A 12,031-nucleotide genomic window follows, 5' to 3' on the forward strand; every position below is an offset into this window, starting at 1 on the left:
CACAAACAAAACCTGTTTTTTCCCCCAGGTTAATAGCCCTGTATTTTTACCCAAGTGGCCCAGTTTGTACCCACAAATTTGCATCTCAGAAGAAATTCACCCATCTAACCTCAGCATCTCGTCAATGCGTTTCTAAAGCCGACGTACAAAGGGACACAACTTGCTAAATGCAGTTAATTACATAGGCAAGCTTGTGAGTGCGGATGCCGGCCAAGAGGCACTCCAATGCACCCAAAGTCTTTGATTTGTAAACTGCCGAATGGCCAACACTGAAAAAGCCCATAATTATGGTTTGTCTGGCTTAGCCGGTTCTGGGGGAGCAGGGCTTTGACTGGGGCTGGTTCTGTCCTCAAACCACAGGGCCCCATTGTGAGTTCAGTGACACCAGTGCAAATTCAGAGGGATTCCACTGTTGCGAATTGAATTGCTCCAGTTTCACATGGGTGAATTTGTCATGCGATGCCCCTGAGTTGGATGGTGTTGCCTAAAGTTTACATTGGTGTAACTGGGATGAGAATCTGGTCCTAGCTCTGCTGAAGTCAGTGGTGTTACCCTTATTCGCCCCTCCATTACTGGGATCAGAATCTGAGCCACCCTTTCTAACTGTGGGATTTCCTCGTTTTCCTCTGGAGCACCAAGCGCCAGTCATGGCCGGGGCCCAGAGCAGCAGGACAATGGGCGGTCCTAGGGAAATGTCTCTTGCTTCCTGAACTGAGGTGAACAGAAATTTGCCATTGACTTAACATCAGTTTGACCTTGTCTTCTCTTCTGCGGTCACTGATGCCCTGTGGGGCTGTTTGCTCCTGTGGGATATGTCTGCCTTGCCACCCGCTCAGTGCAACTCCCACCCAGACACAGCTGCATGGCTTGCATCCGCCCATCTAGGGCCAGGGAACTGCAGACGGGAGAAATGGGTCTGGCACTTGGTAGGTCCCGTTCACACACGGAAAGTTATGCTGGTGGAACCTCTGAGTCTAGACCAGGCTTTCCGGGCCTCACGGGAGCGATACTGTGCATCACCCGTGGGAAGGAGCTTGCTTTGCTCAGACGGTCAGGCCTGTGTTTTGCAATCGGCTGAATTCCTGAAGCCGTTTCCGGGAGCCCCAAAGCCAGGCAGGAACGCCCCCGGAATGTCAGCCGCTGCCAAGCGGGGCTGTGTCTCTTTAAAAGCCAAGACGAGGCCTCGCGAGACGTGCGCAGAGTAGAGCAGGCGTGGGAGGCACATTCTTCAGCCTGGCTGCTCGGCAAATCCAGGAGCAGGCGGAAGGGGAGAGCCAGACCCACAGCGAGCTCCGCTCTTGGCAGACGGGCCCTGCGCGAGGCAGGGCAGACTGCAGCCATGCCAGGTAAGTGGGCCGGGGCCAGGAAAAGGAATGATCTTGCCCTGTTTCCTGATTAAAGGCCCAGCAGCAAACTGTCCTGTCGACAGCAGCAGGACGTTCCAGCGCAGGGCTCGACGGGGACGTCGACACGGCCTGGCTGGGCCGCCCCAGGCTAGCGGGACTCGGGCTCGTGCTCTGAGTTGAACCAGTGCCTTGGAGCCCCAGCCTGAGCCACAAGTTCAGAGCCTGGCGTGCCCAGCTGGTCCTGGAGTGCTAGCCTGAGGGCCACGAGCCCGACCCCTCGGCCCGGGCTGGCACGCTGCTGCGGGCTGTGTGGACGCACCCGTGGAACCAGGAGTGGGCCCCGCTCTAGAGCAGCGGGGAAGAGGAGACGTCAGAGAACAGGAATGGGGCAGAGAGAGAAGGAAGGAGTAAAGGGGAGAGACCGAAAGCGAGAAGGGGCGTATGGAAGCTAGGGCTGAGACCCCACGGTGCTGGGTGTGGGATGGAGAGATGGGTGTGTCTGAGGACAGATAGACAGATGTTGGGAAGGTGACAGATCAACAGATCTGGCAACAATGAGATGACCTCTGGGTAGGCTGAATTTGAAGCAAGAGCTTCTCCTTATTCACTATTGATCATTATTATCACGAGCCAGAAATGGGTCTGCATGAAAACGAACAATAATCCCATGGCTGTGATAGCGGGTAAGAACGCGAAAGTGCTTAGCTCACGAGCCCGGCCAGAGCCCGGGAAGCCAGGGGAATTCCTTGTCTTCTCCCCAAGTTACACACCAGGCCATGGAGGCACTAAGTGACTCGCCCCAAGGGCACAGTCCATCCGTGTGACAACCAGGAGGAGCTCTGGGGGGCTCTGCAGCTCCTGGCTCCCAGCCCCACACTGCCCCCATGGAAGGGAAGGTGGGGTGAGAGGTAGCGAGAGGGAGGTAAGGCATAGCGCCTTTCAGCCCGCTGCGGGCCAGGGGCAGGGTGCCATGAGCAATCGAGACCCCCAGGATCACCTGGGTCTCTCTCCCCCATCACTTCCCTTCCATTGCAGGGGCCTCAGGCGTCGGTGCACCTCAGTTCCTCCTAGTCTCCATGCCCCAGCATCAGTGAGCCCTTCTTTGTGCCCTCAGCCTCATGACCCTTTGGTTCTGGGGTCAGTCAGTATGACTGGGGGTGGGGTGGGACGCAGGGAGCTCTGCGACCAAATCCAGACCCATCCTTCCACACTGGGGATATTTGGGGGCTGAGGTTTGTGCCAACACAGCCCTGGCATGAGCAGATGCTGCTGTGTACTGGGCTGGGTCCTGTGTGCTCGCAGAGCGGACTGTGAACGAGGGAAAGCGGGAGGAACAGAGACGCGGCACCAGAGGGAGGCGGGCACGGAAAGAAGAGGGCGAGACGAGGGGTGTTGGGAAACCGGCCGCCTTCCCCTGAGGAACAGCAGGTCCCAGCTTGCTTATCTGATCTAGTTCCTGCCGACGCCGCCTGCAGAATTCACACAGAAGCATGAACCTCTCCGCGTCCTGTCGGCGTCCATTCACCCTCGCTGCTTGCCCCCGCCCTCTGCCAGCTAACACAGCTCTCCTGCCACTGGCCAGTGCCCCCACGCCACCCCACATGGGCACAGCCGTAGGTGGGCTCAGAAACCTGGCTCGGGTCCCTGTACTGTGCCAAGGGGCCTAGAGTCGTCAGCTCCCCCACACCCACACCCATGTGACAGCTGGACTTCTCTGCCCAGCTGTAATGGCTACTGGGTAAGACTGGCTAATAGCGGGCCTAATTCAGACTGGTGTAAGCAGGCAATTGGGGGCTCGGCAGCACAGCGAAGGAAGCATTCGAAATGCAATAGTTAGATGGATGGGTATCTGCAGCAGAAGCAGCTGGGTAGGGAATCCTGTGCTTGAGGACAAAGCCTTTGCTAAGTCCAGCCCCCTCAGTCCGGGGTCTGCTGTGCCTGGCCTTCGCTGCTCTCAACCAAGGAAGGCTGGTTTAGAGCCGGGTCCTGCGGTCAGGGCAACGAGTCACACACCGAGCCGCCAATGGCAGATCTGCCAATTGATGCCTGCTGGGCTGCACCAAAGCACAAGAAGCAGGAGCGGGAGGGAGAGGAGAGTCCATGGGGGGCAGGATGGGGTGGGGAGGCAGACTCCATCCCAGGAAGGGAGGAGGAGAGGGCTGCAGAGACGAGTCTTTTTCCCGGGGGTGGGGAAAGGGGGCTCTGCAGGATCAGGGCTCCATGCAGCCTTAAATCCCACCCCTGCTCTGGATGCCAGAGGGCAGCCAACGCTGGTGCTCTCGGTTGGGTGCGGCACATGGTACGTCACGGCACAGAGCTGGCCACCTTCCAGGTTCGGTGATTCCTGCCCAAGGACAGGGCTGGTTTGAAGCTAAACCAAGCCCCAAATTCTGCTGGAGCAGCTCACTTCAGTCCCCCTCCCTCCATCCCACAAGGCAGTGCCGTGTTTGGGAATTACCCCAAAGTCCAGCTTCCAGCAAGTGAGCGCTGGTTGCTTCAGGGGTCCCAGAAGGCTCTGGTCAGGCCTGGTGGTTTGGCAGAGAGCCCGCCTGCCCAGCTGGCTTAATCTGGAACAGCCCCGCCATGCAGGCGCATCAAACCATTGCCAGGAGGAGCCCAACGAGTGGCGCTTCTTGCCACTGAAGGCCAAGCCTTTATGAATGGGATCCTGGCGCATAGCTTCGGATCTGGAGTGACGGAGACAGTGTCGGCCCAAACCTCATCACGTTCCTCCTGCAAGAGACTCCCCGGGCTGGATGGGCACAAGATGAATGGAAAGCTGCCAAGCCAGCTCAGGACAGCTGGGGGGCCATGGCCCGCCTTGGCTGAGGACAACTGGAGACTTCGAAGGAGTGACCAGAGCTGGGGAAACAGAGAGCAAGGAGATAGGGACTCGAGAAGGACAAGCAGAAGATAAAAGATCAGGGGCCAGTTGGACTGCTGGTGTAAATCGGCATATTTCCCTTGACTTCAGCCAGGGTGCTACAAGTCTCTGACTTCTGGAGAAGGATGCTGATTTACACCAGTGCAGGATCTGGTCCCAGATGTTTGGTGCAAACAGAGAAGAGGAGATCTGAGCCCAAGCAAGGGACAGCTGCCAACAGTGAAAGAAATGAACGGGAGGCGAATAAGAGCATAAGAACGGCCATACTGGGTCAGACCAATGGTCCATCTAGCTCCGTATTCTGTCTTTCGACAGTGGCCAGTGCCAGGTGCCCTGGAGGGAATGAGCAGAACAGGGAATCATCAAGTGATTCATCCCCTGTCGTCCATTCCCAGCTTCTGGCAGATGCAGCAGAATGCCCAGCACTAACAGAGAGTGTCTCTGATGCAGGCTCTGGGGTGGAGCACCTCACCTGGGGAGCAAGCGCAGGGACCCCAGAATAGGCTGTGTGCTAGTGGTCTCCATGGGATGCTCTCACTGAGATGTTTTCTAAAGCAGCAACATCTCCTCTGCTCCTGCAGCAACGCTCCTGGGTGGGCTGGCAGCAGGGACTGACCCCCAACCTCTCCATGTGAAGCCCAGGGCGTTACCACCGGAGCTGGGGGATCAAGCCCATTAGCTGCTGGCAGCAGTGGGTGGCTTTCCTCTGAGGCTGGAGGAAGTCGTAATGCGCTCTGCTGGCCTGTGACTCTCCAAGCCCTGCCCCAGAGATAAAGCCGACCCTGAGCCCAGACCTGGGCATCTGACCCCATGCCCTGTCCTGTTGGGCGTGGGGCTGATGTCACAGCTTCCTACCCCGTCCTGTCTCTCACCCATCGGGGGTGGCCAGGTGTTGGTGGACCATGGCTCCTGTATCACAGACTTTGGCTCCTCTGCTCCAGCCCCATCCCTTCCTGCCTCACTGGGAGCTCCCCTGGGGGCTCTGAGGGGACGTAACGGGCAGGAATGGCCTGGAGCTCGCGCTTGTGTGCCCGGGAAAAGGCACCCTAGGAACAGAGCACAGGGAAATGCAAGCACTTCATCTGGAGCCGTGTCCCCGTGGCGAGGCCCATGGCCTAGGGCGGATTCCCTCCTGGAGCAGAGTGCATCGCATGGGGCGTTTGGAGCGAGAGCAGGGCGAAGTGGGGGGAGGCACTGCCAGGAGAGGGCGACCGTGTGCCGGCAGGGAAGAGGCAATGGACTAGCCGCCTTCCTGTGCCCAATTCGTCTGAGCTGGGTCCTGCTCTCGCCGAACCCAGCAAACCCATGGAAGCCAATGGGGTGACAGGGGTGAGGTGTGGGCCCTGGGACGCTAGGGGCAGATCCTCAGCGGGGTCAATCGGCAGGTCTCAGCATGGGATGGCCACATGCCTTTGGCTGGGCAGGGTGCTGCCCGGTGAGCGGGCAGTGCGCTTGGCCGGAGCAGGCCGGCCCCTGGCAGTGGCCGCCTGCGGGCAGGAAAGAGGAAAGGCGAACAATGGGATGCACTTCCCTTCCCGCACATCCTGTGCTGGATGCGGACGCCACGCTGCAAGCCCTGCCTGTCGGCTTGAGTGTGCCGCGCGCCCCGGGCTCCGGGAGCTCCAGAGGAGCGGGGCAGAGCGGAGCTCTCTCCCGAGGGGGCTGGCCTTTCCCCCCAGAGGGATCCAGTCTGAGGCTGGGGTTTTGCAGGCTCGGCTGCAGGTGAAAGGACTAGCTGAGAGCCGCCTGGCAGCAGCAGGTAAAGACCCTCGCGTACTAGACTCTGCGTCCTGCCCAAGGCGCTGGGGACAGAGGCCCCCCTGCACTTCCCGCATAGCAGGACAAACCAGCACAGCCCACTAGGGGCAGGGCGAGCTTCCCCCTGCCTGCATGATCTGCTCCCCCTGGGTGAGCCACTGTCTAGAGAGGAGCTGGGTCTCGGGTGGCCTTCTGCCCCTCGCCCTGCACACGCAGGGGCGGCTCCGCTGGCTGCAATGGGGCCGTGCCAGGGCTGCCATTCCCCGGGCGGCTCCCTCTTCCCCCGTGCAATCAGGGTTGCCTCATCCCTTGCCCTGCCTTGTGCCATGCCGCTGGGCTGGGCCGGGCCGGGCTGGGGGTTCCAGTCGGGAGGGTTTTGGCATGAAGCATCTCTGGTGGGATGTCACCCAGGGCGGTGTGGCAAGACAAGGACTGGTGGGTAATTACAGCCCATTGCATCTTCCCCTCCTCCTCCTTCACCGCCCTCTCTGATCTGCTGGGAACCAGCCTCATTCCTTTCAGATGAGCGCTGGGCAGCAGGTTACGCCAGCCGGGTAATTATTGTTGTCATCGGTAGCTAGGAGCAGGCAGGACCCTGGGGGAAAGGAGGCGGGAGTGGCAGGAAATGGGAGGAGCCAGACAGCGGCAGGGGTTGGGAGCTGTACGTTCGCTCCAAAGGGGTCAGGGTGTTGTTCCCATCGCAGCCTGAGGAGGTGCTGTAGCACAGAGGAGTTCATAGATTCATGCACAAGGGTGAGGCCAGAGGGGAGTATTGGATTATCCCGTGTGACCTGCACGACCCCGGCCAGAGAACCCCAGTCACAGATCCTGGCATCAAATGCTAAACCCCAAAGGGACGGCTAACAAAATCCAGCCTGAGCGCCTGTGTAACCCAGGCCGGAGAATTCCCCCGGCCTGCCAACTGGAAACATCCCAAAACCATGGGATTGCCTTAAAAATGCTGAGATTAAAATCCCGCCCCCGGCAACATTTGGGTTTTTTTTTCTTCATTGTCCAGTGTCGGAGCCTTTGGGGCACCCCCGGGGCACACTGTCCCACTCTCCCGTACAGCCCCAAGAGCTAAAAACGGCTGGAATTGTCACTGATTATAGACTCCTGGCGAGGCCACTAGTCCGGCCCCCCACCCCGAGGCAGGACCAAGGACCCGCGATAAACTTGCAAGTGTTGGCAACAGTGATTTCACCCTGGGCTGCTGGCTCTGTCCCCAGCGGCTCGCTTGGGGCCCTGTTGTCAGCCCAGCCTTGTTGCCAAGTTCCCAGGCTGGAGCCGCCCCCAACTCTGTTTCTCCCTGGGTGTTTCTTTGTGCTCCGCACCATGGACATGATCCTCCAGGCCTGACTCCCGGATGTGCCCCATCTTGTCCCTTTCCCCTTTGGCTGAGCCCTGGGCTGCTCCAGGGTGAAGAGATCAACGCACAGGAGCCAGACGGCGCTCCCCACCCGCTCCCAGGGAGAGGGCAGCAGCTGGGGTGGGGGGCCTGTCAGGCTGGGATCTCTCCCTTAAGGAGAACCAGACTCACTGGGAAAGGGGACAAGCCCCCTCTGCTCTTGCTGCCCCCTGGTTTGGGGAGGGGCTCGCACACTAGCCTCCGGCATGGGGCTGGTTGGACATAAGGCAAGGGGACGGTACGGGGGTGAAAGGACCCCCTCTTGTTGCTCCCATTTGAGCATTTGGCTGCATCTGCCGGGTGGCGCAGAGGGAGACAAAGGCAGTGACCCGAGAGAGGCTCTGCTCCAAGGCCAAGCAGCTGTCCTGACATCGGCGATGCCGGATTTACCGGGGTTTCACTGGGAGCAGCAGCATGACGGTGGGGGCCTGCACTTTCTCCTGCTGCTTGGACCCGGCTTCTCTGCTTCCCTCTCCCTGCCCCATTCTCCCCTTCAAACCTCCACCTGGCTCAGAGCCTCCCACCCCCTGCCTCCTCCGAGCGTCTCCCATGTCCCCTGATCGCTCCCCACCAGAGCCTCCAGCAGCCTCCCCACTAACATCTGTACAGTCCATCCCTGCACCCCCTTTTGAAATCCCCGAGTCCGTTTTCCACCTGTAATGACCGGGTCACACGCTGGGCTTGTCCTGCCAGGCGTGCTTGGCACAGCGCCCTGCTGCCCAGCTTCTGGGCACACATCCTGTATACGGCCCATAGAATAACGAGCCCTGCAGCACTGAGAGGTGCAGGCAGGTTATACTATGGGCCGTATTCAGAGGGATATTGACCAGGGATGGGCCAGGGTGAACCAAGATCAGAGACGGCCCAGATCAGGTGAACTCTCACGGGGACACCCTGGAAAGGAGAGCCCTGCGTCCATTGCCCCATAGAACTGGGGTCACTGCCAGAGTCTGCGGCACTCGGCCTTTCCCAGCAGGTGACCGATGCCCACCAGGCAGCGCGGACTGGTGCTAATGCCCGGCTGCACCGGTGCTGGGACAATGAGCCCCCCGCTGCCCTGCTCAGGCATCGGCTCCATTACCGTTGCAGGGACTAAGGAGACAGAGATGTCGGGCAACTCGTCGGAGCTGGAATGGGCCCTCCAGGTGCTGGTGAAGAACTTTGACAAATACGCCAGCGGGTGCTGCAAGAAACCCCGGCGCATCAGCAAGAAGGATTTCCGCAAGATGCTGAGCCGGGAGCTCAACCACATGCTGACGGTGAGACTAGGGGGACACTAGTGTGTGAGTGTGAGCCCACGGGCAGCGCCCAGTCCCGTCACGGGGAACCCTAGTGTGCGAGTGTGAGCCCACGGGCAGCGCCCGGTCCCGTCACGGGGAACCCTAGTGTGTCAGTGTGAGCCCACGGGCAGCGCCCGGTCCCGTCACGGGGAAACTAGTGTGCGAGTGTGAGCCCACGGGCAGCGCCCAGTCCCGTCACGGGGAACCCTAGTGTGCGAGTGTGAGCCCACGGGCAGCACGAGGCCCTGCCACGGGGAACCCTAGTGTGCGAGTGTGAGCCCATGGGCAGCACGAGTCCCTGCCACGGGGAACCCTAGTGTGTGAGTGTGAGCCCACGGGCAGCACGAGTCCCTGCCACGGGGAACCCTAGTGTGAGTGTGAGCCCACGGGCAGCGCCCGGCCCCGTCACGGGGAACCCTAGTGTGTCAGTGTGAGCCCACGGGCAGCGCCCGGTCCCGTCACGGGGAACCCTAGTGTGCGAGTGTGAGCCCACGGGCAGCGCCCGGTCCCGTCACGGGGAACCCTAGTGTGCGAGTGTGAGCCCACGGGCAGCGCCCGGTCCCGTCATGGGGAACCCTAGTGTGCGAGTGTGAGCCCACGGGCAGCGCCCGGTCCCGTCACGGGGAACCCTAGTGTGCGAGTGTGAGCCCAACACTACCTCACGCTGTCCCCAACCAGCCTCCTTGCTGGCAGCCTGAGGAGGGACCTCGGTGACCCCCACCCCCAGCTCCAGTGCTGAGCTCCCTGCCCCTCGGGAGGGGGTGCCCCGGCAGCGGCTGACCTAGGTGCCAGGCTGGAGAGTGCCGCCCCCCGGGCTCCCCAGCCCCTCCTGGCGTTCAAACGGCTCTGCGCTCTCTTCCCAGGACACCGGGAACAAGCGCGCGGCCGACAAGCTCATCTGTGACCTGGACGAGAACAAGGATGGGCTGATCAGCTTCGAGGAGTACTGGACCCTGATCGGCGGCATCGCCGGCCCCATCGCCTGCCTCATCCGCCAGCAGGAACACGGCACCAAGTTCGCCAAGTAGCGTGGCCTGAGGGCGCTGGCAGCCCCCCAGATCCCAGCTCGGATCTCCTCCTTTGCTGCTTCTCCCGAGGCCATGAGTGATCCCCTGCCCCCCACGGCGCCTCTGAGGCCGGCTCCTCCCGGGGAGAGCGGATCTCCTGCCAGCTGGGGCTCAGCCCCCACTCCATCAGCAACCCCCCTTAGCCAGCGCTGCCCTGGCTAACACCGATGCCCTGGGAAATAGCCAGCACTGAGGGCAGCTGCCTTCGAGGGGCTCGTTCTTCCCTCCCCCCCACTGCTGGGCTGGCCCACAGGGCAGCAGAGATATCATCCTCCTGGCCTTGTTAGCAAGCCACCTGCTGCGTCACGTGGCAGATCCGTGGCCTCCTGGACCCTCATCCCTGAGCCAGGGCCCGTGCTGCTGGCAGTCACAGAGCCCTAGTTAATGGAGGAGAATCACCTGTGGCTCTCTGCAGTACAGGGCTTATGTGACACACGCTGCAGTGGGTCTGACGTGCCAAGAAAGCAGATTCGCATTGTCCCAGAAAGGAGTGGGGCAGCGGGGACACACGCAGACACACAGACACGCACATGCCAGTCAGTTACAGCCTGGTCGCTGCTTTTCCCAGGCTCCCCTGTAGCTCGCTGATGCTGGATTGACCTTTGCCGCCCTCCCGCCAAACGCCCTGGGGTGGCTCTGGGGCTGGGCTAACCCCTCGGGGGGAGGATTCAGGGTGCTGGTGTACCGGGGTCCTGCAGGGCTGGGATGGGGCCCTTTTGTTCTGCTCTTCGGAGGCTGTGCTGGTTTTAACCCTTCCTGATCTGCAGCTGAGTGCTGAGCCTTGCCTGGCTCCAGGCTGGAGAGATCTGTGCTGGCAGGGAGGGGTAAAATTCCCCCCCACCCCCAGCAACCCGCCAAGGCCCCAAGTGGGACAATCCAAGTTCCCAGCCATGCCTGTCTCCTGCCGTGTCACTCTGTGTAGAAGTCCCGCGGGACTGGCTGGGGGTCTAGGCCCATACCGGGGCGAGGGAGGGATGCAGCCCCTTGGTGACTCTCCTTCTTGGATCCATTGTGCCAAACTCTGCCCTCAGTGCCTTTCCTGCAGCCCCCCCTGGGCTGCCCCCCAGGTGGGGGTTCCAGGGCATTGTCCCCCATCTACGACTTGAATGGTTCCCATTCTCAAACCTCTGTCTGGCTCGGGATTCCAACCCCCATGCTGGTTAGAAAGCAACCCGTCCGAGCTGGTAAGAAATCTGTCCTTCCCCTTTGCTGACCATTGCAACAGTTCTGTGGGGCCCATGCGGCTCGCCTGACCTTCCCTAACGCCCTCCAGGGGCTGGCGCTTGAGCCAGACTGTGAAATTCATAACAATAAAGTTTGGAGTGGGATCGGTGTCTGGGTCTGCCTTCCCCCGGGCGGGCGAGGAGCTCATAGCGCCGTGCCAGGGCTCATTAGCTGAGCCCGCGAGGTTGGAGAATATCACCGTCAGCCCGGGGCCCGTGTCCCTGACCATGCTGTGCCGGAGAACCCCCTCAGCTGGTAGCAGGGCGAGACCCCAGAGTCCCCTGCTCCAAAAGGGCCTCCATGGCCTGCCCCACGGGGCCATTGGGACTGGCTCGTCTGACCAGCCGCATAGGCCAGGCCCGAGAACGGCCGGACCCCAATTCCCAGTGCAGAGCTGCTAAAAACCAGCCCATCTCGATTGAAACACGGGCAGCGATGGAGAATTGACCATAAACGTCGGTAAATTGTAACCACCTCCCTCCTAAAACCGTACGTCTTGTTTCCAGTCTGGAGTCGCCTCACTTCCACTTCCAGCCACTGGGTCGGCTTAGACCTTCCTCTCCTGGACTGAAGAGGCCTTGGTCAAATATTTGTTCCCTCTGTGGGTACTTGTGAGCAAGTCACCCTGGCCCTTCCCTGCGTGCAGCGAAATACACTGAGCTCCTTGAGTCTGTCGCTGTAGGGCCGGTTTTCTGATCCTTTCATTGTTCTCCTGGCACGTCGCTGAACCTTCTCCAAGGTACACACCTGCCCTCTGACACACAGGTAAGCAGTTCTCGCCCCATGCAGCAGGAGGCAGCGGTGCACACACGTGTGCACACACAAACACACACACTGTAGTGTACAGAGGGGGACACTGAGGCAATATGGGACGCGGTTTCCTGAGTGTCACACAGTGAGTCAGGGGCAGAGCTGGGGATGGAACCCAGGAGTCCTGGTTCCCCAGCCCTCCACTCTAACTGCTAGACACCAGCTTCTTCCCAGGGCTGGGCACAGAACCCTTCAATCCTGACTCCCATTCCCTCTAGCTATTAGTCCATCCCCCTCCCCACACAGACCCCACA

At 60.7% G+C, this 12,031-nt stretch overlaps 1 protein-coding gene across 2 annotated transcripts; it reads left to right on the top strand.

The window, feature by feature from the left end:
- The first annotated feature begins 1,200 nt into the window (after window positions 1–1,200).
- On the top strand, window positions 1,201–11,071 carry S100A16 (S100 calcium binding protein A16). Of its 2 annotated transcripts, none has more exons than XM_078850478.1 (3): window positions 1,201–1,346; window positions 8,486–8,655; window positions 9,540–11,071. In XM_078850478.1, exons 1-3 carry the CDS (start codon window positions 1,340–1,342, stop codon window positions 9,702–9,704), a joined length of 342 nt encoding a protein of 113 aa, XP_078706604.1. In that variant the 5' UTR covers window positions 1,201–1,339; the 3' UTR covers window positions 9,705–11,071. The 2 variants fall into 2 exon arrangements, with proteins under 2 accessions (XP_078706604.1, XP_078706603.1); XM_078850477.1 differs by lacking the exon at window positions 1,201–1,346 and adding an exon at window positions 5,808–5,989.
- The last annotated feature ends 960 nt before the right edge of the window (window positions 11,072–12,031 follow it).

This window comes from Lepidochelys kempii, chromosome 24, assembly GCF_965140285.1.
Source record: "Lepidochelys kempii isolate rLepKem1 chromosome 24, rLepKem1.hap1, whole genome shotgun sequence".
In the NCBI taxonomy this organism is placed as follows: domain Eukaryota; kingdom Metazoa; phylum Chordata; order Testudines; family Cheloniidae; genus Lepidochelys; species Lepidochelys kempii.

Coding starts and splice junctions, on each gene's coding strand:
- S100A16 (XM_078850478.1), top strand. Junction 8,656..9,539: donor AGCTCAACCACATGCTGACG/GTGAGACTAGGG, acceptor CTCTCTTCCCAG/GACACCGGGAACAAGCGCGC.